Source organism: Dendronephthya gigantea, unplaced genomic scaffold (genome assembly GCF_004324835.1).
Source record: "Dendronephthya gigantea isolate DGI-Jeju-01 unplaced genomic scaffold, DenGig_1.0 000102F, whole genome shotgun sequence".
Lineage (NCBI taxonomy): Eukaryota > Metazoa > Cnidaria > Anthozoa > Malacalcyonacea > Nephtheidae > Dendronephthya > Dendronephthya gigantea.
In genome coordinates, this window is record NW_021163112.1 from 740,012 (window position 1) to 767,857 (window position 27,846).

The 27,846-nt window shown below is 36.9% G+C and overlaps 3 protein-coding genes across 8 annotated transcripts; all 3 read right to left on the reverse strand.

Moving 5' to 3' along the window:
* Positions 1 to 982: 982 nt before the first annotated feature.
* On the reverse strand, positions 983 to 4,756 carry LOC114534491 (cadherin EGF LAG seven-pass G-type receptor 1-like). Its single transcript, XM_028555939.1, has 4 exons — positions 4,675 to 4,756; positions 4,255 to 4,321; positions 2,733 to 4,111; positions 983 to 2,511 (listed from the first exon to the last, which is right to left on the reverse strand). Exons 1-4 carry the CDS (start codon positions 4,754 to 4,756, stop codon positions 2,234 to 2,236), a joined length of 1,806 nt encoding a protein of 601 aa, XP_028411740.1. The 3' UTR covers positions 983 to 2,233.
* A 1,379-nt stretch (positions 4,757 to 6,135) lies between these two features.
* LOC114534492 (flocculation protein FLO11-like) lies at positions 6,136 to 16,761 on the reverse strand. Its single transcript, XM_028555940.1, has 8 exons — positions 16,264 to 16,761; positions 10,221 to 10,727; positions 8,675 to 9,346; positions 7,729 to 8,442; positions 7,383 to 7,621; positions 7,134 to 7,277; positions 6,754 to 6,848; positions 6,136 to 6,466 (listed from the first exon to the last, which is right to left on the reverse strand). Exons 1-8 carry the CDS (start codon positions 16,343 to 16,345, stop codon positions 6,136 to 6,138), a joined length of 2,784 nt encoding a protein of 927 aa, XP_028411741.1. The 5' UTR covers positions 16,346 to 16,761.
* Positions 16,762 to 18,335: 1,574 nt separating this feature from the next.
* LOC114534524 (tomoregulin-2-like) lies at positions 18,336 to 27,796 on the reverse strand. Of its 6 annotated transcripts, none has more exons than XM_028555984.1 (6): positions 27,529 to 27,796; positions 24,329 to 24,436; positions 22,008 to 22,037; positions 21,063 to 21,302; positions 20,084 to 20,128; positions 18,336 to 19,713 (listed from the first exon to the last, which is right to left on the reverse strand). In XM_028555984.1, exons 2-6 carry the CDS (start codon positions 24,366 to 24,368, stop codon positions 19,646 to 19,648), a joined length of 423 nt encoding a protein of 140 aa, XP_028411785.1. In that variant the 5' UTR covers positions 24,369 to 24,436; positions 27,529 to 27,796; the 3' UTR covers positions 18,336 to 19,645. The 6 variants fall into 6 exon arrangements, with proteins under 6 accessions (XP_028411785.1, XP_028411784.1, XP_028411783.1 ...); XM_028555983.1 differs by having other exon boundaries at positions 24,329 to 24,524; XM_028555982.1 differs by having other exon boundaries at positions 24,329 to 24,527.
* Positions 27,797 to 27,846: the final 50 nt, after the last annotated feature.

Sequence of the window (27,846 nt, forward strand, 5' to 3'; positions counted from 1 at the left end):
TTATCTTCACTCAAACACCTTAACAAATGGGATCGCATAGAACCTTCACTGTATGTCAAACTTGCTGGATCTTGGTTTAACACTGTTGTATTAAATAATATACATTTGATAATATACATACCAGTGTTGCCGAATCCCTTCTTTGCGTTATTACAACAAAAATTTGTCGTGCTAGCTAACTCGTATTCCCGTAGGAGGTTTTCTGCTTCCTTAACAGTTTGCACTAGTCCAGAGCGCGCAGACAATTTTATTTTTAACAACGAGGTTGCTGAAGAAATATCAATATTTTCCATGTTTAAAATATTTGCATTTTCGCGCACTAATTTGCCGCGAAAAATTCCTAATGTAATTCATTATGGTGCAAGATTGATCACGCGTGGCTTCGCGTTCCATGCGACAGATCGCGATTAAACTTCGGCAGTCGGAAAATCATCGGATGCAGTTTCTGAAGGCACCTACTTTTGCTGGATGTCCGAGTGCGCATTCCCAAAATTTTTGGTCGCCATTTTGTACGTGCTTCCACAATTTGTCCACAAAATTCATTGTTGACAAACTTTTCGCTTTCTCTTTGTTTTCATTAAACAGCTTTGTTTTTTTCAATTCAGGTCTCTGTAATCTGTAAGCTTGTTTTATTTGCCCATTCTGTTAACGTGGTGAATTAGCCGTTAATAATTTAAATATCTGCCGCTTTAAGGTACTTTTTGCAGATACAGGATACTATAGTATAACAAAACAACTATTTATATTAATTTTTTAAAAGTAAATTCGTCGTGTCTCTTGATAGTTGATAGTTTAAGCCTGGAAAACTGCTTTTTTCCTTGTTATAGTTGTTCATATCCGTTTTAGAAAATTACAGAACTCTAAAATTGGCGAAACTATCGCTCGAAAAGCTAATTAATTACCATCCTTGCGATCATGCTAAGCTTTGCAAATCCAAGATGGCGGTGTAAATATGACCACACAGTGAAATTCACGCCGCTCCTTAAATTATGATTGACTCCTTTATTTAAATTCACTTTAAAATACAAAACATGTACAAAAATAAATATGGATGCCCGTTTCAACGGAATCTACTGAAGAGGTAACCTAAAATAGCGCATGGTTATTTAAAGCAGTCGAATTAATTTTATATTAAATACAAAAATTGGGCTGAGTCAAAATAAAACCCGCTACTTTCAGTTCTGTAACTTGTCATTTACAGGAATAAATTTTTCCTACCGAATTAAGGCGAACACATCAAAAATAATATCACAACCACATTATTACAGAATTTCGATTCTATAACAACATAAAATTGTCATCATAATACTATATTAACTAAATTTAAACGGCAAATTTTAACAAGATAGTTACAGAACTGGCGAGAAATTGGGTTCTAGTTGTCTCATTATAAATCAGGTAAATATTGGAGGGGACATGCGCTAGTACGAATAACGAATGTGAATCATCTACAAACAAGTTCAGTTCCAGCTGACGTGTTATGAACACACACTTCCCTTTGGCCTGGGTTATATGAAATGAAATGAATAGTTGTTCATGATTGAGAAAAACAAGGCTGGACAATATGTTGGTCGATCCCTTGGGCATGGTTTCCAAAACGAATGAAGACATACACAATAATCAAAAAGGGGGGATGCTCCTATGGGGGAAAAGCCCAAAAATTGTTCATTGGCATTGCGTGCTTAATTTTCTCTGAAAAGTCCTGCTTGTTTTTATCAGCCTGAAAAAACTTGACCTTTTTACGAAGTACGTTGAAGTAAATAGAAATTCAGAACAATTTATCTCTAAAACAGGAATAGGACACACGATATTAAAATAGCTATCCATTGCCATTCACGGATGTAAAATAAATTTTCTGTCTATTATAAATTTTAAAATTTTGCGCTTTCACAGCGAATATTGTCAAACTGAGAACATTAATCTGTAATAATTCTGCACACTGGTGGCTAAAATTAAATTGGAAATACTGTTTACTCGCATTTATACTACGATTTCTGTGATTTTCTTAAGTGGAAGTTAAACCCGTATGTAAACAAACGGTTTGTTTGTTGAACTTCTATACTCTGTAGTTTTTAAAAACTATTTGCTGCTAACACTATTAAGGTTCGTTCCGCTTCTTTTATATTCACGGGGCCCCCCATAACAATGGGGAGAACCGATAGGCAGACTCAGCTTCCACTTTAAATAAAATTACTCTGTTTACCTTTACAAATTATTTTGCCAGTATCTGGCATTAAAATTGCGTGAAATGGGTTCCATCATCATCTAGACCATCATCACTAGTAAAGTCTGAAAATGTCGTCAGACTATAAGATTTGAGATTAGGCGCATGCCCAGCTTCAGTGGCTTCGATCCATCGAAACGAAGTGTCACTCGAAGTATCAGAAGAGCTCGATCCAGACTCTTGACCAAATTGACCCTCCCTTTTTCTATCGCAAGCAGGTTTGTCTTTGGAGTTTTTTGACTCTGACGCAGCAATGAAGTTGGAGGTGACTTCATCGTGTTCCTTATCTGTAATGCAAGATTATTACAGAACACATGATTATCCAAGATAGCGTCCGGCTTTAGGTCATTCTGAGTTGATTGTAATGTAAAAGTTCCTTCAGAGAAACTGGTTCTCGATTTTAATACTTGATTATCGAAAAAATCGATGATCGATTTCATTATTTTCATGAAAAATGAGGGCACCTGAAAAATTTAATACATACGGAATGTATTTTTAATCTACTTACCAAATTTCTTCCTATAATCTCTGTAATACTCCTCTTCCACTTCATCATCGGCTATGACGCGCCTTAAAGGCTGCGCACTCTTTGTTCGACGTGGCTTGTATTTACCCCTTGCTTGATGTTCATTGACTTCAGAAATATCTTCAGGGCGAGAGTGTGTTTTTAATCGAGGAACGTCGCCAACGTCCGACCAACGCTCGGATTCCCTTGGCGATGTTGCGAGTTGGTCCGCTGAAAAATGGACAGCTTTGTTACTATGAACTCTGCCTTTCGGATAAAATCTCTTGTCCAATTCAGCAGACGTCGTGGCAGAACTATGTCTTTGTGGCCTAGGTTTCTTATAAAAGCTAAGGCCATCTCCGCCTTGATTATATCTCCGAGGTCCTTCTGGGATTCCTGGCTCGTCGGAATCGTAAGTTTTCGTTACCTGCAAAGGATCCACTTTCTTATCATCGCACTTGTTATTACTACCGGCCAACTCGGGATATTCGGGCACCACAACCCTTTGTCCGTCGTTGATGAATATAACTGAATTCCCACTTTTCAAAGAAATATCGCCTCCACTTCGTTCCAAGTATTGTGCCAGTGTTGAATCCACCAAAGCATCGCCGCTCACCTCCCCTGGTAAGGGTATATTTGTCACAGGTTGGCTACCAGGTGGATTTCGGTAAGTGTAAGGCAGCTCAAATTCGTCATGCTCATATTCCCATACGCGATTCGGGTCGTAATCGGAGCTAACTGGATGCGGATGGTACCTTGGCCTGGGATGAAAATTGGAGTCCACCATATTTGAACTGTAACCCGACTCGTGCAGGAAATCTGGGATATAATCCGATCTGTTCGGACGAGGATATACCGTGAGTTCCTCTGGTGTAACTCTTGCAAGATTCGTATGTCCGGATATCGGCCATGTTCCAGACCAGTTCCGTGGTCTGGTAGATGGTTGTGTCTCAAACATACTCAAATTGATATCGATATCTGTTGGCCGTTGGGTAGAAGATGAGTCAATGATTCGGTTGTGGTTCGGATCCGGTAAAGCGCACAGGAACCGCACTAGTCTTTCTCGTACTTTCCTGTCCGTAAGACAGTACAATATGAAGATCATAAAACCCTGAAAGCTGTTGGTTATGCAGAACAAATACTGGAAGATAAGTCTAAGTTCTCCGATGGCAAGGACGCCGAACAGCCACGTTATTCCAAAGACGATGGCGATGCCCAAAACCCGACGAAAATGGACGATACCTTGTTTGTGTCGGTTGCCCCGAATACGCGTGCTTTGCAACGCCTTAACGACCAGCGCAAATATAATCACATTAAATACCAACACAGTTATTGCTGGTGCCAGAAAGGCAATGTAAAATGACTTTCCTTGTACCCGACAACTGTAGGAGAAAGAAAAGTCTTATGTCATTTCGTTGTCTTAGTGTTGGATTATTTCGTGCTTCTGGGCAACGATGCATTGTCAAATCGGGGTAAATTTAATACTGAAACAAACTGGTGTTATTACATCTCTGATATTACTTACTATTGGTCATTTTTGTAATCATCTGTACTGACCAGAACTGTGATGACAACGATAAGCATTGGAAGAACTTAAAGGAAGAGAAATCGAGAGCATTCATGAAGTAATCAATGTAAAGATAAAATCATCACAACGATGAGCACGGTGATCTCACTATGGTACGGTTACCTAACCATGGTGAAATAACGTTAGATTCTGCACGTTAAACAGTTGCCAATATCAGAGATTTTTGACCGAGCTAAAACACTATTTAATATAGAGTTATCTTCACTCTGAAATTTCCTGTAAAACATATTACTCTGGATTGACTTCACCAACTCAAAATCCATCAAATCAACATTGAATAAGTCCTGTATACTTAGGTAGAATGTGTGCTTTCCAATGTTATACATTTCAAGCAAAAAGAGTATAAATTTTCCTCACCCCATGCTACAATAGCGCATTTTAGCACGAACTTCTTCCCCAGTTCCCCAGGCAGACGGTCGAGCACAATATTTATAAACATTTAAACATGTGAAAGCCCATCCATAGTACGGCGACGAGTACGAAGTAATGCAATAGATTGCTGCCTTCCTCATCAACTTGTTCGATTCCACCCAGAAATACGACGAGTGAAAGCAGCAAGGATAGACAAAGATTTAGCAGAATTAGTCCGCTCACTCCATTACGGTATTGTCTGAAACAAAGTGTTTTATTGTATTTGTCAGTATAAAGGTAGGTAGTTATGCATTTGTCAGTAAAGGTAGGGTTTAAATGCATTTGTCATTAAAGGTAGGGTTTTCCCTTCACCTTCTTCATTTTTGTACCACTTCACATAGAAAGAGTAACCGAACCTATTTTAAGAAACTTGTGCATTTTCACCCTGTGTTTCCCGGAAAAAAAGTTCACATGGTGGGTAGGAATAATCTTCTAGCATGTTTAAACCACCAAATTTACGAGCGTAAATAAGCAATCATCCATCGTCCCTCGCGCGCTTAGTTTGTGATATTTAATGTTTCAAGGGACAATTTATTTCAGTGTATATTGTTACATAAAACTGTACGTACTTGAATGATATCAAGGTTATCATTGTTAACAACAAGCCTGCGATGGAAAGATAACAACCAACGAAGGTGATTTCTTGCAAAATAAGTTTGTCTGTATCTCTTGGTTCTTCATTTGGAAATAGATCCTAAAATGAAATACGATTAGCATGATATAAAATGACTAAACGTCGATCGGTCGAGAAGAATACAGATATTTTATTCACTAAAAAACCTGACGATTTATCATGCGAACGATTTATCTTCCCATGTAGTGGGAAGATAAGGAAGCAATGAGAAAAACTATCATACTTACCACCAAAACAGCAAAATGGGTCAAATGGCTACAGCTGCAGCGTGCCACTCCATCGCCAACAAAGTCGTATTTACAACCATTACTTGACCAACGTCCTAACCCACCGTCAGCTTCAAAATCCCAGAAAACACAACTGCAATTTTTGGCGTAGGTGTCATTGGTTATTCTGAATTCAATTTGCACAGGATCAGTGAGGTTTTTCACCTGATCTCCCTAAACAACGTTACGAACAACATTTTTGTACCCTTTGATTCGTCATCGGTAGTTTATCGAACAGTTTTGGAATAGAAAAAATAGATTGGAAATTGAATAGGATAAAATTGCAAACAATTGTTAAAAATCACATAAAATATAATGGTACGGAATAACATAGATGGCCACGAAGTGTTTTGCAAAGACGTGTTCCTCCTTAGAAAATCTTCAGGCTTGATATGTGTGCATCGTATGAGATGATATTGATACCACTCTTACAGATTTATATATTAAATTGTTAAATATGATATGCCTTACAGGCTAGCACTGTGAGGAGAAATTTAAAAATTGTTGTCATACCTTTACACACTGGCGATGGAAAACGATCTTACTGTTGATAAATTTCTTCGTGTGATCTGTATTTTGAGGAAAAAGATTATCGTTCATGAAATTTATGAAGGTAATTCGTGTCTTTTCCGTGTAACGTTGGAGGAGTGTGGTAGGCAAAGTGACAGACACCAAACTTCTTTTAAAGTCATCTGTGGAATTGGTTACGAACTTCAGATCTTCTGATTTGTTTGCGACATCCCATGCTTCAGCGACTAAGTTTCTTAATTTTTCACGAACGCGTTTTTGTCCACTAAGGCTCATGTCGTCCATCAACTTCCCCATTTTTTTCAAAATTCTAGTGGAGATAATGTAAAACATTGATTGTCTGTGGAAGCTAGCATCGATTCAGTTTGGCAAAGAATTACTAAGATTGCACTTCTTTTGACAGGCAAGAATCTTCTCAGAAATATTGTAATGTAAGGCGAGTATATCTGAGCATTCATGGCTCCATCTACTCATTCACATGTAACAAACGGATTAAATCCCACCTGAAAACGCTGCCCGAAGTGCAGTTCTAGACTGGCCTTTATAGAACTACCTAAAATCGCATTGGTAAATGGCATTGTTTTGATAACTACATACTTTGTTGTCGACTGGTGTTCCTTGTTCGCCTCAGCAAGAACTGCTGGATCTGCATTCATCACATTACTGATGGAACTTAAAACATCTTTTCTGATCTGTTAAGAAAGACAACATCAATTTAACGTTGTACCGTCGTAATGATATGATTGTTACCTCGGAGAAGGTAGATAAACTTGGTTTGTTTAAGTTTGATTACGCAGTCAAAGTATCTGAGCTTGTTAACAGAGGTAAACCAATGCAGGTCTACCGTGGTCCTTTATAATCATTGCGAAAACAAGATGGCCAACCAATATGGCCATGATTTCATTCAGAATTCAAAGAATCCAAAATCAACTCAATGGAAACAGTAAACAGCAATGTATGATTTGCAATCGTCTTACTTTTGACAAATGCGTTGCTCCATCTATCAGTTTCTCTAGAAAATTTGCTCCATCTTTGACAAAATCAACTGTAGCATTCGAAGTTGCCGTGATATAATCTATCAAAACGGCCATCGTGCTTTCATTTTCTTCTGTTATCTCCACCTGAATAACATAATCCAATCTCAGCCGTAGTACTGAAAGATAATTCCGGTTGGCATAAACCGACCAAAATATATAGACTAAAAATGCTGATTAGTAGTTGAGTACCGTATTTAGTTCTTTCATTGTTGTATTTTTTTCAAGTGCAGAGCAATTTTCATCATGCACTTCACCCCAGTATTGTGCCATAGTTGTCGTATTCATCATACAATATCTGTAAGCTATCGCTGTATTATTATTCCGGTTGTATTTGCAGGAAGCCTTCGCTCTGTCACCTACTGGAGTCTTGTCCCATTCTAGAGTTCCCTTTTCAAATTTTTCCCCAGTTGAACCACCACGGCAGTACACTAGAAGTGAGTACAAAAAGTTGAACAAGACATGTTGACAGATCCACGCAATAACAAAGATCTAAGGATAAGTGATTTGGGGGATTTATAGGATTGGTGATGCTTACCTGTATGTTCTCTTTTTGCAACTGAACTTGATACGGCGAGAAGTATCGATCTTGTTGGTGTGATGGATGTTGGCACTTCCTGGGTTTTATTTAAGAATACAACAATCACAGTTGCATTGATTACGGAGTAATTTTCGGACATTGTGGATAAGGTAGGAGTTGGGGTTATAATCCTTGTTGATTCTGATGTAGCATTCCCAGTTGAACTCGTGAATGTTTGTAATGAAGATGAAGAAGAGGTTGGTGCAATACTACTCTCTGTTGATATTGCCGAGTAGTTCACTTTGAATGAAGAAAGAGACGGAGATGATGCAATATTCCCACTTGAGTTCCCTGGCGATGATGATGAAGATTTTGAAGGACTTTGCCCGAAAGATGAGGATGTGGATGGTATAACATTTCCACTTGATGTTGAACTTATTGATGAAAATAACGGAGGAGTCGACGAATATTTACTGGTGAATGAAGGTAAGAAAGAAGATGACATGGTATTTTCACTCAATTTCGAGCTCATTGTTGACGAGAGTGGAGGAGTTGCGATAGTTTTAAATGAGGAACCACCTGACGTTGGAATTGAAGTGGATAAAGACGGTGCTTCCGTTGACATTATGGTGGTATGAGTCGTTCGGGCTAGAATCCGTGTGGATGTATTGAATGTTGCGGACGTCGACATATCATCGCCATCGTTTCTTTTACCATCGCTTGAAGAAAGTGCTGCACAGAAGAAATACGGATAGAAAATGAAATAAATCCGCAAAATCCCTACCCTGCTTAAATCTAAATAACTAATGTATCAAGTAAATTTGCTCCAGTAATAGACTACTTCCACCGGTGCTTCTTCTATTGTTCTAATGCTGATCGAGTATCATGGTAAAGCTTGGAGCAACTACCGAATATATATTTCCAATGGCCATTAAGGTTAAAGAAATAAGTAAAGGTCTAATACCTTTTGATTGTTTTCTTGATGTCGAACTTGGTACAGCTGAGAGCATTGATGAAATTTTCATCGTGGTAAAAATCGAGGTCATCAAAACAGGAGTGGACAGAAATGAGATATCTCTTGAGTTTTTTGTTCCATCTGGTTTCTGGATGTTTGTAGACGTTCTTAGTTTAGGTAGCGGCGAACGTGTGGTTGGTGAAATGCTTTGGGAAGAAATACTGCGTGAAAAAACGCTGTAAAATGAATTTCGTGGCTGTCCTGGTTGGATGGTCATAGTTCTGGTGATCATACTAGATGGTGTACTGCTCATTGTTTGTTTGTCGGATGAATTCCACTTCATTATCTTTGTTGCCATAGACTTGGTCCTGGACGGCCGTTTTTGCATCGTGGCACTTTGAAAAGAAGACGAAGTTTGGCAGATGACACTTTGTTTACGTGAAGCTCCTTCATACGACTTTAATCGACGTTCAGGTTTTCTTGTGTCATCCTCATCTTTCTCATCACCACTATGATCATCATCACAAATATGATCATCACCATCACGACCATCATCATCACCATCACCATCATCACTCTCACCATCGTCACCATCGTCACCATCACGATCGTCACCATCCTCACCATCCTCACCATCATCACCAACATTATCTTCATTATCATCATGGGTTAAAGAAGATGCTATATAAGAGCAAAGAAATAGCAATTGAAACAAATAACCATGTAAGAGAATCCAAAAACCTAAAAGATGCTAAATATAGTGTGAAACCTATCGCGTAGTCAACGAAGCGGGTAATTTTATCGCACTTTCGGTTTTTAGACGATATTTACATTGATAGTTTTACAAATATATAAGTATAACTGCCAGCAGTGGTACCAAGGAACATGGGCCAATCACCAACTTTGTTTACATTTTCAGTGACCCAATCAGAATGCATTGAGGTACATTATTTTTTTCCTTGCGGTCCGAATTCATATTTTAGCGTTTCCTGCAATTTGATTTGCTACGCAAGCGGTCCGTATGAGGCCGTACGGACCGCTCGAGATTTAAAAGCACAGAGCTAACGCTAAGATATGAATTCGGACCGCAAGAAGAAAATAAATCTATTATTTACCAGTTTAGTCGGTCCGTATAGGGAAATATTTCCCTCGGTCTCAAAACGTCCCTTGGCCTTCGGCCTCGGGCTGTTTTTGAGAATTCGGGAAATATTTGCCTATACGGACCTTCAATCTGGTAAATAACATATATTTATTTACCATTTTGCGATAGGTGTACATTATATATAATAACAACTATATCGGCTATTCAAACAATAACTAACGAGAGTAACAGACTATATTTCCCTTACTGAGTCATAAGGCAAACGTATTCTCTGCCTGTACTAATTGGTTAGTTATAAAGGCATGGAGCTTCCTGATTCAAAATGTACCAGTCACATGAAACAACAATATGCCCTTGTTCACAAAATATGATGAAATTTTTAGCTCCTTGTGATAATTGGAGCTCTTGCAAAATTTCTTTCGTGAAGTGGAAGGGGTTGGTAAAGTTTTGTACCTTTCGATTGTGTTATTATCGACGGACTCAGGGTAGCTGGCGGCGTTGATGAGATGGCTTCACCAGAAAACCTTGGTAGTTTCGAAAGAACAGAAGTCGTAATTGGAGAGCTCAATTTTCCTTCTGAATCACCGTCTATAACCACGCTTGGGCCAACAATACTTGGTGTTATAGTGAATTTGGTCTTCAATTTCACATCATCAATTTTGGTATTCATTTTACCATCGGTGGGAAGGAACTGACTAAAAATACTGCTGGTTATCTTTGATTGGCTGACGGTGGAAGTTGGGCAAAGGTACACTGTCTTGAATATATAGCCGTGAGAAGACGAAGTAACAGTAGTGCGGTCATATAAGTGACATCCATTTGAACAAGGATACCGTGTCGTCGTGCAATCATAGTGGTTCCCTGTCCTCTTCCAACATTCCCTTTTCCTAAGTAAATGACAATCCTCATAAAGTTCCTCATGGTCATCTACATCATCTAACTCGTCTTGTTCATCTGCATCTGCAAAAAGCGATAAAATAATCGTTTGGAATTTTGTTTGTCCCAAAGGGAACAAAAATATCATTGGTGCAGTCTTTTCGACGAAATGAACTGTCAGGGACAATTAAACGGCCAAATCCCCACCCTAACGCCAACCCTAAGCCTTTTACTGGAGTTCATATGGATCAGTAACACATCGAGCCAATCAGAGCACAAAAATCACAGTGGAAGATGGCGGTGGGTGCCTGTTACGCTTTACTTCCAAACAATTGAACTGAACTGGTGATTGCAGCTATATGCAAGCACAGATTTCATCCGGCCTAAATTGTTATAATCTGTTAAAATCCTATTAAAAATATAGTATATCATAATATAACATTTATAGTACACGCGTGCTGATTGGTCGAGAAGCGTGTTTCTATCTAATAATTAGACAACGAGTCCGAGTTGTCTATGAGCGAATAGTCAACGAAGGCGAAGCCTGAGTTGACTATTCGCTCATACACAACGAAGGCGAGTTGTCTAATTGTTTTAGTATACACCCTGTACCTAGATATGTTCATTTCGAGAAAAATAATCGATACACCGCAATTACACCGAAAAATAATTTAATTAATTCAATTTTATACGGTCGCGCGAGCGAACTTTTCCCAAACGTTCACCATCACAAATATTACACACTGGTTGAGTAGCCAATCAGAATGTAGGATTTGTAATAGACAATAGCCGGGTGTATACTAAAACTGTATAGAAGTTTTCATTTCTTAAATGTGAACTAAATATGTAGCTACTAAAAACGATCAGAATGAAAGGAAAAGTTTTTTAGATTGATAGCATACGATAGGCAAATCGGTGGAACCATGACAGGATTGACTACACTATATCATGTTCTTTCGCTGTGTCTATATATATTATTCTGTGTAAACATCATTATTATTTCATTTCTGACAATGACCAAACTCTAGTCCGAATGTATGAATACATCAGTTTGTCTGTTTTCGAGTGCCTGCTGTTAAGTGTTTCATATTTGTATTTTTTTCACTGTCTTCAAAGATTGTACCTAAACAAAACCAGCATGGTTTAATTTCACAATTCTTTAAACAAGCTGCGCCAGCACCGACACGGGCGATTTTTGTCGGCAATTTTCTTATTTCGGTTATTATTAATGGATTGCGAGTGAATTATGAACACAGTTCGATGATGAACAATGTAAAGTGATCTATACCCTATTATATTTACCCAATGACATACACCAGGACAAGAAAATAGTTCTTATAGCAAAACCGCAGCTGCATATAAGGAGCAAGGAGTGTCTCCCCAAGCTATCCTTAAAACTACCTTTGAGATAATCTCAGATGATTATCGTGATTATAAGATTATTATTATACCAAGTATTTATGTTGATATGTTTACAGAAGTTGGTATTTTTCAAAGTAATATTGTCTCCAATTTCCGGCTTGTACTTTTACCTCAGGGTATTTTGTACAGTATTGAATGATTTTATGATTATTTTGTATTTCGTAATAAAACATAATTCGGTTCCGCCCAGCACAATATTTCAAGATCTTGCAACGTTCGGCGCACTGGTCATGTGGTAAAACAAATACGTTAATTGGAAGTGAAAAAAATGTTCAATGACAACGTAATATATTATGTTTTATTTAATTATTTCACTTTGCGACACTTCACTTTAAAAATCATGGAAATATTAAATGTTACATTTTTTTGTTTTTTATTGATATCCAAATTACATGAATATATAATATTGTACGCACATGAATATAGTAGCTAAACCTGTTAAAATATATTCAAATTGTAGGGATTGGAAACTAGGATTTTATTTACGACGCCAAAAATCTAGCTGCATTGGTTGCTTGCTTGAAATAGGCAACATTATAGCTATAGCTACATTTCGATCTAATTTTGATAAAACCTTTATAATTACCATAATCTTAATATAATCTATTTTTTATATCTTGACTGATCTAATTAGCGTTTAGAATTACTTTGGATTACTATACGGGTGATAAGTGTTGATTCTAGAAATCTCAATCATATATGGTTTACTTGATAACTCTGAAAGAAATAGCAAATAAGCCTTCGAATAGGACAATTTAATGAAAAGGCTCAGACGTCAGGTATTTGCATATAAAAATATGACCTAAAAAGTAGAATAGATATATTCACATAAACAATACGTACTGTATTTACAGGGTATCCAAGCACATTGGAACAACATTTCACACTTAAATATATAAACCTCGGTTTCTACAGCAACATAAACACATGTTTATTGAACAATTGCCGATCAAAGAAAATTAACCATAAATGCATTTAAAATAAAGATGTTTCAAAAGAAAAATCTGAGTGATTTCATATACTAGATGCTCTTTATCATCAGTGTCAATTCATTCGGGAATTTTCTTTATAGCTCAAGTTTTATATCATTTTTAACAAGAATAAACGTTTCATGGATTAATGAATAATTGTAGACACAACTGTTTATTGTGTCGATCGTAGGCGAGAGCGATAAAATGAAAAGCATTATATCCATATCATTTATCTACTCTGATATTATAATTAAAAACTATTCTTTAAGAGGCTTTATATTATAAAAGTATTATTATTAAATCTGTTTACGCCGTAGTCAGGAACATCTTTTTGTTTTGATCATAATATTGAAGTATTTCCTCATTACTAGATTAGGTTTTTTTGCGCGAAAAAACGCCATATGCACGTGCGTCCAAACTGGGGCACAATCAATGTCAAAACACCGGCAGTGGCGTTTTAAAATCATTCAATAACATCGCCTTCAACCTCTCCGAAGGCTTGTCATATCCGGCTTAAGAGAATTAGTTTCTCATGAGCATACGTTATACTTTGACGTAATGAATGAAAAGGTTGCAGCCATTGAATTTTGCGAAATCGTGGACAGTTAAAAGATGTGTACATGCACAAGTTCCGAAACGAAAATTATTTTCAAGTGCGTGGCAATCGTTCTATATCAGCCTCCAAATTTGATTTACATCAAATGTTTATTTAGGAATTTTTCACTCACATCAAAATGATCCGGCGAGCAAAACATATTTATAAGATCAAACATTAATTTGTCTTGTAATACGTTCAAAATAATTTCATCATGCGTTAGTAACCAATATTACCACAGCATATCCTATGTAATTTTTGAATGAATTTAAATTGTATTATTGCATTGAACTGTCCTCACTGCATGTATTATATCTAACAGTATACCCTAAACTCTTGTTTAATTATTTTTGTCGGTTTTTAAATAACCAATTTAACTATTTGTACATAGAACTTGCTGTACACAAAAGCATATGAAATAAGAGCTATCTATAAGAGATCTGAGTTACTTTAATTCATCCAGCCCTTCAAAATATCTTTTAGATTTTATATAAATATATATTTTACGTTCCAATCAATACTCTGGGATTATGCCATCGTAGCTATATCCAAAACATTTTACGGCAAAAAAAGCAGTGAACAAAAGGTAAACGTTTGAAACTTAAAGTATATTTTGAAGTCCAGCAAAATTCTGGCATACAATCAAGTCAGCGTCGGCCGGAAAATTCCGAATTGATACACTATTTTTTACGAGATGCATGACTTGAATACGGAAATCGCGGTGTCACGTTTTAACAAGAGATGCAAATAGTTCAAGAAACTACTTTTCAAAATGCTATACGTCGTTTTCCTTCAAACTGGTTCACAAATAAAAGAGGATTTAAATCATTTTGAGTATCAATGAAAACCCATGCATACACGTTTTTGAGAAATACATAACTATTGATGACGAAGCTTCTTGGATTTCGTATAGAATATATATATTTTAAAGTAGATGCAAATGTTGTTCCAATGGCAATGATCTTCATTGCCTTTGGAATTGCTTTCCGTGCATATACCCTCTTGTAAATAGAAAGGTCATTGTCATTTTTATCGACTATATATAGTCTGTACAAACTGAAATATATTTAGTATTTTTATTCATCAGATCGACCACATGTGTCAGCATCAAATGATAGCTAATATCCTACTGAGTAATTGGCTTGGAATTTAAAACTATCAGCACGAAACTCACGTTAAGCAACAAGCATCGTGTCATTTCATCGAAATGAATTAAATGGCCACGATTTCCCAGTTATTACTATCCCTATATTGATCGAACCCCAACTGATTCGATGAAGGTCGTCCATTTTAAAGCTCAAACATTGATGGACAGTCAATTGACGCTAATTTTGTCACCTATAAAAGACACCTAATTTCAGTCTGAAAAGTGCGGTTCTGAGCGAGTATGTTTTCTGTCGTGTGTCGATTATAATGTCTTATAGAAACCCTTGGTATTCTATAAAGCCAGAATTTCACATGCGCACATGCAGGTTTAATAATTCGAAAGGCCGGCGTCGAATTGAATTAGTTGTATACAAATTACACTTAAAAGAATATATTCCATAATATTCTATAAGATAATTTCGACAATCACGACTAGTCATCTCTTAGCAGAAAAGCAATAGCTAACTATTGTAAGTATCGCCAGATATTGTAACTGACTGTTAGCAAGGGCGCGTACAAATGTTGAACTTGGCATTGCTATACCAGTATATGCGAGAATCGATAGACGAACTCTCTCATTGTTTAGAAATTCCATTTTAAAGTTGTTTACGGCCGAGTGAAACTGCTAGTGTTAGACTGATTTGCCACTTTTGGATCATATACAAGTTAGCACAACCTATTGCAATCCAAGAAACAAACCTGCTGTAACTTTGATGATTCTTAAGCAAATAACTGTCGCATGCACCTGTAATATTTTCCTTATTGTATAAAGTAGCTAAATATAAGTATAAATGGTCAAGTGAGTTGCTTTGTGTTATGACATTGCCTACAAATTTGTGTTTGTTCACATTATCCGGTTTTTCAAAGGCTACACTTTCACGTTTTTTGTTAATATCTTCGGAAAGTGGGAATGTAGTAATGAGTTGGGGGTGTTTATGAGTCTCAATACCTCTTTGCTATTGGTATAATTAGAGCTGGTAGTACTAGCCAGACGCAGTATAATATTAATCATTGTTCAGTTTGAATGACTTTAGATTTTGTGGTCGAACTGAGAAATTCCTAAAAAATGGAGAATATTCGAAAGCAACGCTTTGTAAAACAGTCAGGATTGGTGTGAGTTCTACATCGGCGGTGTTGTGGTTGACATTCACAGCCAACGGCCGTCGAAATCGATCTTCATTCAAATGATTCGACAGCTGTTCAAAATGTACAGATTTCAATGTAAACAGACTGTACAAATACACGCCATGTATGAAATTCGCCTTGTCGACATAAATAATTAACTGGGTTAACATATTATTTGGATTATTCTACGCAAACCGTGTTTGTTTAAACAGAGATTTTACCAGTTCGTTAATTATCAGAAGGCGGCGAAACCCGGATTGCGCGACACAAACGAATGACAAGGTCGAACGTAGAATATAATACCTGTGCTAAACGAGCATACGTGTATGTCAGCATACTTTATGACGGTGTGAAAACATACCTGGGTAAGCTATTACGACTGGTAGAGAGAACCATGTACACAGAAGTAGACATGAAATTAATCCGAATGTCCAAAGTTGCATCTTATAACCACAACATCAAACCAGTACAAACGCCGTCTCATGAACCCGAAGCGAATCATTGTCCATATTTAAAAACTCGTATATCCTCGTTCCTTTAAAGCTTTCGCCATGACTAAACCTTGACCGATACTCAGTATTCGCTTCGATCAACATGTTTAGCGAACGATTTGGTCATCTTGATATTACATGATCAAATAAATCCGAAGGAATTTGTACAAGTAAACATTAATCTCAGGGTTTATTTAATTCAATGCCTTTGTCTCTGATCACGAAAGTGTAAACTGTTTAATATGCATACAGTGCATGTTGGAAGCGCAATGTTTTGAAAATCGCCATGGTAATTCGAAAAGACAGTCATAATTTCCCCCTTGTTGATATTATGCCATAATATTCGTTCGTGTGTCGACCGCTCTTTATGCTTACTGCTCTATGTTCGCAAAACTACGAGCATACAACGGTAAACAACTCTGAACGACGAGTTTAAAATACGAGAAAACAACGAAATTAGTCGGGTTTCGCGACGATTTGCAAACGAAACTCCTTAATGCCGGAAACTTGACTTTACGCATTGGGGTAAATATAAACGAACTCTTTGCATTATGGCTGATATTTCCGTGTCGTATAGATCAAAACAAGCTCGTGAAAAGTTGACAACGCCACATTCTAGCGAATTTTTTGGGAAAATTATGGCAATCGTGTTATTACTGATGAAGATTACACATTTTTTTACGTATAAATAATGTAAATAATACAGTTAAAGGAGCAATTGACATCATATTAATAATGTACGTATATAAGTATCACAGATATACAGTTGATACAGTTAATAGCGAAATGATTGAGGTGTTGAGTTGCAAATGCCACGGTCAGTTTTGAACGTCTACGGCTTGACTGAAAGTTTTCTTTGTGAGCCACATAGACTTTTGGCTCTTCCATACTCTTCCAACGGAAGTGTTTGTAAGTGGCAATAAACATGAAGTAATGATTGTCGCTATGGTTTCAAAACAAGAATTATATTCTGATGCTTGCGCCGCAGCAGGATACAAATTAGATTAAAAACCACAGTAACCTAGCTAGCCTACTGGGATGGGAATGCTGCCTATTTTGCCTTTTGCATTTTTCCTTTCAATACTTTGTTTTTTTGTCATTCTTAACCACTATTTATAGGGAAGATCCTTAATTTTTTGCTAGTCATCGATTTTCAAACCAGTTTCTTCGTGGTACGATTTTACTTTGTGGATGATTTATTAAAATACTTCGCCATAATAAAGAAGATGGCCGCATGTCGATATTAAATAGAGCTTTTGTTTATTTAAATCACAGAGCAATTCTCAAAGTTTGTTATGTCACATCAAATTAGTGAGGACTGGATTCCTATCAGCGTGCTTCGCGTTTTTGGCGTGCCTTCCTTTTCTGTCATCAAAGCATAATTCACTGCAAGCGAATAGTGATGTACCAATGGACACCTTGCAAGAATAGACCAAGGGCAGTTGTTAACTTTTAACTGTAGTTAAGGGCAGAATTGGCCAATCAGAGCCGTGTATCTCACAGTTAACCGGCTAGGATTTAACTATGCAAAGTATAGTTGAAGAGTTTTATACAACCTGCCCCAAAATATCAATTAGCTAACATGAAGGGGGAAAATCACTACAGCTGAGAAGAACATATTGGAATTAGTATAATTGCCAAGTTTATCTGCAATATGTCAAGTAGTACGGAAAATATAGCCATGCGAAGTTGCCATTTTTGTATACTTTTTGTATTACACGCGGAAATGTGTAATTAATTTATTACACTTTTTTGGCCATAATACTCTAAGAGTACACAAAAGTTTGCCAAGTTCGCATGGCTATATCTTCGGTATTTTACAATATTTCAGCCAATCTTAGCAATTTTACTAGGTTCAGTATGTTATTTTCGGAAATTCCCTTTTTTCGCCTGAATCAAAAGTTGATTATTATGCAAGTGGTTCTATTAAGGCCCATTTGCACTATGCGATTTGTCGTATACGATTCGTACCCTGGCGTATGTGAACGTGTGAACACACGTACAAACGTGACACTTTAAATTCCACTCTGAACTAAATTGAATGAAGATTGTGGCATAGGTCCTCTTTTGCATTCGTCAGAATGATAATTGCATACAACTTATCGTGTTATCTAAATAGGCCTTTATGCATGCAAGTTGTTTATTATGCATATTAACAGCTTTTTGAATAACTAAAACCTGCCGTGTTTCATCTGATTTTCACTTTTCTGATTTAAGTCTGAACGCGCGCTTTTCAGTGATGTTTGATGACGATTTTGTAATCGTAATCAAACAAAGTTTGACGGTTAATAGTGATGGTTGATATGATATTGTAAACGTTATAAAAATGCTGGGTGATTCATAGAGATGGTCGATGGGATTTGGTACACGTGACAAAAGTTGGATGGCTCCTGGCAAATGGCCGAAAATATATTTGTGCAGGCGTGGTTACGACAAATCAGTTTAACACTTTTTCCATGTCGTAAGTGATTTATTTTCCAATTTTTCTACTATGACTTTTCTGATTTCACAATTTCATTTCATGCCCAAAATAATTAAATACACCATTTCAAAGACGTGGAATTTGACTTGCAATCGTTAGTTTTGAAACACTTTAAGGTCTGTTCACACGATCCAATTTTGTTGGATCCAATTCACTTCTGACGTATGGAATGAAGTTGGTCGCTCTGCGTTGGTTTACAGTTGATTTGCTGTCCACATACATTGCAAGTCAACAGACTATAAAACATCCATCAGAAGTGAATTGGATCCGACAAAGTTGGATCGTGTGAACAGACCTTTAAAGGCTACTGCTTGGCATTACAATATCAGTATCGAACGATCAAGAATGATCTTTGATTCAAGTTAACCTTTTTTACGATCCATAACCTAAATCTCATAATATAAAATTTGAAATTGATAAATACAAAATGGTATTACAGTTCTATGCATGGGTACGCTATACCACACTTTTACTCTATTTACATCTGTGTTCGCATTACGTGCCATTTACCCCTGTTGTAGGGATTTTAAAATATACTCTCTTTAAAAATATTTGAGAAAAAATTCGTACGGTGATAAAGGTTGCAAGCATTGGTTTGTGAAGTCCAGAGTTCTACCTTCGTCGTCAGAATTTCCGTCCAATCAACCTTCTGAACGCAATGTCTCTATTATTCACGTTAGTGGATGTTAACCAACTTTCTGGTCAATCAACACCCTGGTGTTTTGTAAAAAGAAAGTAATTTGTAAAAAAATTTCTGTGTTCTTCTTAGACTAGAAAAGCTGCAAGTGGAGAAAAGGCAAAAAATGGAAGATAAATCCAAAACTGATTTGCATTGAACCTGAAAAAAACAAAGCAGAGAATATTATGATTAAATTATTAGTTTTGCAGCTTGCACTGACTTCTAGCGACGATTTATTTTTAACCATGAACTTCCAAGCTTAATTATGCGTGTAAAAATGGCTACCCTACTGGTAACGTCAAGTAATTAGGTCTCATTATAAAACAAAATGGCGGATAGCAAATTTGTTTGAAAATTTCTACGAAATACCTTATGTAATAAGAAGGGTAATTGTGGTAAAAAGATCAGGCAAGTAAAGTTAACGTTCCTGTTAAACGAGCGAAAAGCATTTCTATCGTCCCCATATTTAGAATCATTATTGCCTGTGTTGTTCAAAGATCAGTGGTTTAGCCTTAGGCAATGCGCTTACCACTTCCGTCTTGGGTTAGTGCAGCCGGTTTCAGATTTCGTTGAACTGCGAAAAAAGAACAATATGGTGTATGTGCTCGTAGGGTTGAAAAGAATTAACTTTCTATATTCTGATTAGCCTATGCTACGAAAGCAGCATGCTGGTGTATTCAAAAGTGGGGGCAACTGCCGCCGGTATATGAACTAAAGAGTAAACCTACGGATACAAAGCAACTTTAGGGAGGGGAGCGCTGGATATGGTTGTACATGGCAGTGCAAAGTAGTACATAGTAGTACATAGCAGTACATAGCAGCACATAGCAGTGCATAGCAGTACATAGCAGTACATAGCAGCACAGTTAATAGAATATAAATGGTTTGGAGACTAAATGAAAGTACAATACAACTCATTAACTATGTTATTGTCCACGTTTATGCAAAAAATGGTTCCTTTCTCGTCACGTGTCTATTGTATTTTAGCCAAACGTACCAATGGCATTCGTCTTGCTAAGCTCATCAACCTTGACTTGAAAAAAATGTTAATTATAAGATTGCTATTGGTTTATCTGTGCAAAATACAATAGACATGTGATGCGAAAGGAACAATTTTTTGCATAAATGTGCCTCAACATACTTAATGAGTTGTATTGTAGTATTATATGGTCTCCAAACCATGTATATTCTATTAACTGTGATAGCAGTACATAGCAGTACATAGCAGTACATAGCAGTACATAGCAGTACATAGTTCTACATGACAGTATATAGTAGGACATGGTAGTACATAGTAGGACATGGTAGTACATAGTAGGACGTGGCAGTACATAGTTAGACATTGTAGTACATGGTAGTACACAATAGTACACAATAGTACATGGAACGCGTATATTGTGATGAGCTGGTGAGGTCAGTGCTACAACTAGGGTATAAATTAGAGATGGCGCTATAAGGCATGTTTTGGTATGCTATATATGATTCAAATCACCACCAACAATACTTACCACATTCCCCACTGTAATGAAATTCGATTGGTTTGTTACTAGCGCATATCTTTGAGTACAAAGAACAGATATTGGGATATGTTTGTCCATCAGTTCCACACACAGGTGTATAGTCGAGTGTGCACATCTGAAACACTTTTGAACATGTACACAGGTGGCTGCCGTTAACCACGGTGCAATTTCCTACGACACATGGGTTCGGCTCACAGCTCAACACGGATAATGTTTTTGTTGCCGTTGCTTTGGAAGAAAAGGAAGAGAATTGGATTTTAAATACTTTAAAATATTCAGACATGTTTTTGCATGTCTGTGAAGACATTAAAACATAATCTTTTCTACTAGAATATAAACTTTTCAGCGACGTTTCTTATATTGGGCTAGCCTACTGATCTAAGCATAGTGCTAGCTATATCCACCAGACATGGTGCCTTTTTTAACAGTTGCAAAAATGCTTAAAATACAGTAAAATTACAGAGCTAACAATCATTTGAAAGAATCCCTAATTTAGGTTCATTAAATCAAGGTTATACTGAAAAACGTGATTTTAATGCGATTGAAAAAAACACAGTAGAATCGGTAAGAATCCATGTTAGAATTATGCACTTGTATTCGCAATCGTGTACGGCTGTATTCAAAAAGCACACTCACACTCACACGTATTAAGAGTGACATTGAAATTTTGTTATTATTGATTAATGAGAAAGTTTTGTATTAATCGGTGGAAAGACACAAGGTGAAACACTGAAATCATGTTCCTATTTGAGTGGAAAAACCGCCATGGAAATTTTATGAGAAGATCGAGATCCCCCATTCAACGAGTTTGAGTGGGCATGAGTGAGCTTTTAGAATACAGGCGGTTGTGATGTCATGCATCGTTGCCCAGTATGTACTAAAAATTTAGGAATATCTCAAGAGCTATGGACAGAATAATTCGATTTCACTCACCATCAATTCCAATCAGAGCTTGTACAACAACTACAAAAAAAACAAACAAACAAAATATTAGGAGTTTCTCGCCAAAAGCAACAGAAAGTTTCCGTCAGCATAGTTTTAATGTTGAGAAATGGCGCTTCTAGTTAGCTTCCTAACCAGCAAATACAAGGACCATACTGCACGTAGTAATAGTAACTATTGTTTTTAAAAAATGATGAAAGTTTTTAAAATTTTTCACTAAGAATTTAACAATGTATTTTATTTAATAATTCATATTTTATAATCCCTTTATCATGATTTATTACGAAATGTTTTTTGTGACGTTTTCGTTGATTTGAAGGATGTGGCTGTTTATGAATACACTTTAGGAAAATCCGTATCATTGTGACAGGGAATTATCAAAGTTTTTGGATAATGATGGTGCAAAGAGTGTTGTTAATTGCAAGAGATATCAATTCTTAATGCCGAAATCTGGATACAAACTTAAACGAAAACCGAAAATTTTGCCTGAAAGAGAAGCAATATCGCGTTTGCATGAACTAATAACAATACTTCGGTCCGTTTTGGTAGGAAAATTCTATGCGAAATATTTTCGAAACTAAAGCCTCTTACAGACGAGCAAATTTTTTATGACAAGTTTTTATGTGACAAGTTCTAATTGTTCGTCCGTACGCCCAACTTTGACATTTTTTTCTATGACAGTATACTTGATTTTGAACAAGTGTACTTGTCATAGAAAAAATTGTCAAAGTACAAATTTCGCTCGTGTGCAAACAAAGAAAACTTGTATGAGTTTCACCAGCGGACCATTGTATTTTGCAGTGGCAGCTAGCATTAGCGCTGTACCCTTGACTGATTTGGCGTTAAAAAACTGCTCAGGTCAAGTTTAGAGGAAGTTTATGGAATATTGATTCGGAATCATATAGAGATAGAAACAAGAAAGATTGAATTAAGTTATTTAAATTACAACCTTACGTTATTGCATTATTCAGAAATGAAATATTAAAATCGCACCTAATAGCGCGCTTATGTTTACCGCTGTACGATTACATCGCTGGCTGCAAACTAAATTGTCAAAGTAAACATGTTGGCACTTACACCCGAGCAAATATAAAACTTGTCAAAGAAAACTTGTCGTATAAAACTAGCTTGTCTGTAAGAGGCTTAAAAGTTTATACAAAATTATTCTCTTGTTCTTTAAGAGACGGAAAAGGTTAGAAATTACTATACTGGTTCCTTTCTTTTTGCAGTTAAGGTCATACTGTCATAAGTTTACTTACAAGTAGTAATATAAAGTTAGATATCGTTTTCGTTTTCAGGTTTTTTGTTGAATAAGACAAGTGTTCTCATTTTTGTTCGGCATGCCAAAACGGTTTTAAACACCATCAATTTAAAGTTGAAGTTGAAGCTAATTTAACATATTAAGCATATTTTCCCTTGGATCGTGTGGACAAGGCGTCAAAGCGATTAAAACGATTTTGAAAACGCTTGAAAACGACGCTCGTGTGCACATGCTACTTCAAGTTTCAAGCAATCAGCATAAACAGTATGCAAAATAGGAATTAATACGGCCAAGCTATATGACGTTCAGTTAAGCTGTTGCCGTGTTATTAGCCTGTGTCGGCAGTGTCGCATGCAACGGGGGCCGGTTGTATCAAGCCCGTTTAGCTTAAACGGTGGATAAGTTCAAAATAGAAATCAAGTCTAGCGTTTTATTTAACAAGCGAACTAAATGCTTTTAATCTTAATACAAAGATACTGTTTACAACTACATATTCAGTGCATAATATTCAAGTTGACTCTTTCCAGAGAGATTTTAAGAGTGTTATTTAATATTGACTTATCCACCGTTAAAGCTAAACGGGCTACATTAAAACGTTTTGCATGCAAACCTCGAAAACATCCAAGAAAAGTACATGTTTGCTGTATAATCTCAAGAAGAGATATCTCGGGTCACACTAAGAACAAAATGACACTTGAATAGAAGCTACTTTTGTACTCATTGCATTAATGATAACTGCGTTGAAAAAATATTGTCTTGACGACCACTAAGTACATAATCCACGTAAGAAACTACATAATCTAAGGGATAGGGCTAAAATAAATAAATTATGAGTGCACGGCGAAAAGATTTGACGTTTCCAACGTTTTTCTGTCAAAATACTCGACATGTAAAATATATCGTCTTGAAATTGTGTCAGGTGGTTGCTTCTCCCAATGAAAGATGCAGAATAGCTGCGTATTCGTGTCAATTTGAGAACGGGCGTCAAAACATATAAAATTTCATACATACAACGAGAATTTAGGCTTGGCTGTGATAGTAAATACCCTACCTTTAAAAAATATCGCCAATGTCCATAAGCAATTTTTCATCTTGACGCCTAATTGGTTTTTCACGAGTATTGTTGCAGCATTAACGCTTTTGACAGTTGGCCGTCAAACTGGAATGATTGATCACAGCTATTAAAGTCTCTCTCCTCCCAAGAGGCTTCGAATGCAAATGCGCTAGATTTTTGAAGATGACCGCTGCTGCTGAAATTAGAAACGCGGGCGAGGGTTAGGGAGAGGGAAAATTGAGGAAGCCTCTGCCAGATTTGCTTTCCAGCATGGCATCAAACCGGGGGCGGGGTGTATCTTGCAAATGTGGAAATAACTCCGCTACTTTCCATGCAATAAATCTCTGCGAGTCATTCTTGATCAATGCATTCGGCATTATTTGAGGATATTTTGAGTTTATTTGACCCAAGTACGAACTCTAGAAAATTCGCAGAAGCTGCATGGCTAAAATATAAATTTATGCAGCGTCGTATTGCGGTTTGTGATCAGCGAAATACTTTTCGTAATTTCTCTTAAAATACGAACTATATATCTTCCATTCTGAATGTCATTCTTTATATGGATATAATTGATTGTATTATTGAACTTTTGATTCGAAAGCGCTCGCCGTTTATTCAGGAAAATTCGCAAATCGCAGTCAATTAGAAACGGCTTTTCTCATTTGACTCAAACAACAACATCACACTTGCGAAATAAAATCCCTCGCACCGACCACTCGTGCGCTTAGAGGAGCTCTCATCAAAAGTCCTTTCTTCACAGTTATCATAAATTGTCCTGATATATTGTCCTGTTGTTGCGGATAGCAACAACATTTCAGGATGTCCCACTTTTCGAGTTCTTGTGCTAAAAATCGAAGCAAATCTGGCAGGGGCTTCCTCAATTTTCTCTCTCCCTAACCCTCGCTCGCGTTTCAAATTTCAGCAGCGGTTATCTTTAAAAATCTAGCGCATTTGCATTCGAAGCCCCTGCGGAGGTAGCCTGCGGTGCAAACGCTTCGAATTAAAAAGGAACACACTTTTTTATTCCTTTGTAATTCGAAGCGTCTGCACCGCAGGCTACAGCGGAGGAGAGAGTATTAAAGTAGAGTATGTAGGCTTGAATTTTGATTTTGTGATCTCGTTTGGGCCTACAGTGGGTCGATGGGTTAATTCGGGTTGCGTGAGCCGTGAGGTCTGAGGAGGTTTGAACTTCGCGGATTTCAAAATAAACAATACTATACTTTATAGACTTTTAATTCGATATTAAATCGCTTAGAAATAACCATCAATCGTGCGAGTTGAAGCTAAATAAGAACAAAAAATCTAGGGTAGATTTTGTGATCAACTTAACAATTAACATATTGTGATACTGACGTGTCTGTTCAATACTTATGTATGAAATAATCACGTTCATGGAGAATAACAAATTGTATACTATCTTACTTTGGTCTCCTCACTTTCTCTTTGCGTTGCTTGTAGCCAAAATTCAATATAAGGTCTGAAATATGAGTTGTACCTTTCTTTCTTAGTAGGTTTGGTCTGTCTTCAACGAGATTTGATCACTAACCTTCCTTGCTCGAGATGCATGCCTCTCAGGGCTCAATGCCAATGGCACTTTATCCTAGTATCAAATTTCTGATTATACTCAGTAGCGTAGCCAGCCTGAGGATTTGTCACCGCGATGCTAATATTTTGGTGTTCATTGACGGTAAAAACAATAAATTTCTAAAGAAATGAATGACTCGAAATTTACATAGCGGGACAAAATCTTCAGGCTGGCTACGCCACTGATTATACTTATTAGCCGAACTAACAGAGCACAGTGTCTCAGATTAAAAGATTATTCAGCTAAGATCACATATGCGACATTGGAAGTTTGATAGACGTATAAGTCAATATAAAATTGGCGTGCATGTTGAATCCGTGACAGGTTAGGCAGAATGACATGGACTCAAGTGGCCTAAGATGAATTCTTAAGATGACGATATGACGTTTTACATTAAGCTGAATTTTTTTATCAAACGAACTTTTATATCGCCTAATTTTCTTCTCAATTGTGTACGTTGGGTCAAGGCAATCCGCTAGGATCCAACTCTTACGATTGCAAAGAAAATCATGCGGAGAAAATTCCGTTTCCTTCGGGCGCGTGCGCTATAGCGAATAGAACATTTATTAATAAAAGGTGATAATATGTTTAAACTTTTAATTTTTACGACCTGCTGTCTAATATCTATCTTGAGCAAGCAAAAGACAGTAGTTCGTCTTCTAAACACGGGCAAACAAACAGATGATCCGTCCAAACGAATTTTTCGCATAGTTCGTCTAGTTAGTCTTCTCGACGCATCATCTGTCTGTTAGTAGGGATATTTAGCATGAAGAGCGCCAGGGAGCGCTGCCACGCTGCTCCCTGGTTATGTTGGAACGTATATTCGTCTACATATATACATAGTTCGTCCGGATAGTTCGTCTTGTGTTTAACTCACGTGAATGATCTCATAGAGTCGAAACATGTGATATTTGGAGCCCTTCAGTTTCGAGTACGCAGGAACCGAGGTAGCTACGTTAAGATTCGCAACTGACAAAGACCATTTGTGTGCATTTTTAGCACCGACAAAGTTACGCCATAAGTAAATAGCAACCAAATTCTCAAACACTGGGATCAGGGGATTAAATGAAATATTTAAACATTTAACCAGGAACAGCCTTCGCACAGGATTGACCCTACGTAGAGAATTCCCTAAACAGCCTTGTAGAGAATTCCCTTGGGAACGAGATTGGCAATCCGAACATGAACATCATGGGTTCAGGCAGTATTTATGCCCATGGGTAACCTAGTATTTAGATAGATTTACTCGCATGTTTTTGCTAAGAATACTAACACCCAAATGTAACGATTGTGAATGAAAACCGGTTCATTAAAGTTTTAATTATTGTATAGCATTAATTGCCATATAACGGGCATTGAAGCGTACTTTTTAATGTACAAACGAACTGGTTAATCAGTCAGAATTGGCATTGCTTAGCTTCGGGCAACTGCGGCAGTCAGGAGGCACAGAACAGACTAACTGTTATGGTCTCTGTAAGTAATTAATAAGTGATAATTTTGCGTTGTCTTCATTGTAAACGGCGTAAAGTCGCATATACACGACACACGTGCACGAAATGTTATTGTTAGTTATAACATGCCTTCTGAAAGAAATTAATAGAACTGAACTTACCCTGCTTAATTCGCCAACTGAAAATGGGCTCGATTTGAGCTCAAACACAATCACAGGAATTCGTTAAATATCGTTCACTATTGCGCTTATCTGCTCGTCTTAAACAAGAATCCTTTCAAGCAGCGAAGGCGGACAAAAAAATTTGTCCTGCTATATGCCCGGACTACCTCGGTGTGCCTGAGTGATTGTGAAAACAAAGAATTTTTGAAGAGTGCATGAGTCATTATAATAATTTATAAATTTATTAGATCGCGAGATTAGCTCCAAACAATGAAAGACAAATTTCCGAAGCTCCAAATAAAACAAGTACGATCGTAC

What these genes read in the sequence shown, in the direction of transcription:
- LOC114534491 (XM_028555939.1), bottom strand. Translation starts at nt 4,756, where the DNA reads ATGTTTATAAATATTGTGCTCGACCGTCTGCCTGGGGAACTGGGGAAG. An exon ending in GATTACAAAAATGACCAATA is followed by an intron (nt 4,112 to 4,254) that starts GTAAGTAATATC and finishes TTTCTCCTACAG; the next exon opens with TTGTCGGGTACAAGGAAAGT. An exon ending in AGATTATAGGAAGAAATTTG is followed by an intron (nt 2,512 to 2,732) that starts GTAAGTAGATTA and finishes CTTGCATTACAG; the next exon opens with ATAAGGAACACGATGAAGTC.
- LOC114534492 (XM_028555940.1), bottom strand. Translation starts at nt 16,345, where the DNA reads ATGCAACTTTGGACATTCGGATTAATTTCATGTCTACTTCTGTGTACA. An exon ending in ATCAAGAAAACAATCAAAAG is followed by an intron (nt 8,443 to 8,674) that starts GTATTAGACCTT and finishes TCTTCTGTGCAG; the next exon opens with CACTTTCTTCAAGCGATGGT. An exon ending in GAGCAACGCATTTGTCAAAA is followed by an intron (nt 6,849 to 7,133) that starts GTAAGACGATTG and finishes CTTTCTTAACAG; the next exon opens with ATCAGAAAAGATGTTTTAAG.
- LOC114534524 (XM_028555984.1), bottom strand. Translation starts at nt 24,368, where the DNA reads ATGAAAAATTGCTTATGGACATTGGCGATATTTTTTAAAG. An exon ending in ATTGGCGATATTTTTTAAAG is followed by an intron (nt 22,038 to 24,328) that starts GTAGGGTATTTA and finishes TTTTTTTTGTAG; the next exon opens with TTGTTGTACAAGCTCTGATT. An exon ending in AGCTCTGATTGGAATTGATG is followed by an intron (nt 21,303 to 22,007) that starts GTGAGTGAAATC and finishes TTTCTTCCAAAG; the next exon opens with CAACGGCAACAAAAACATTA.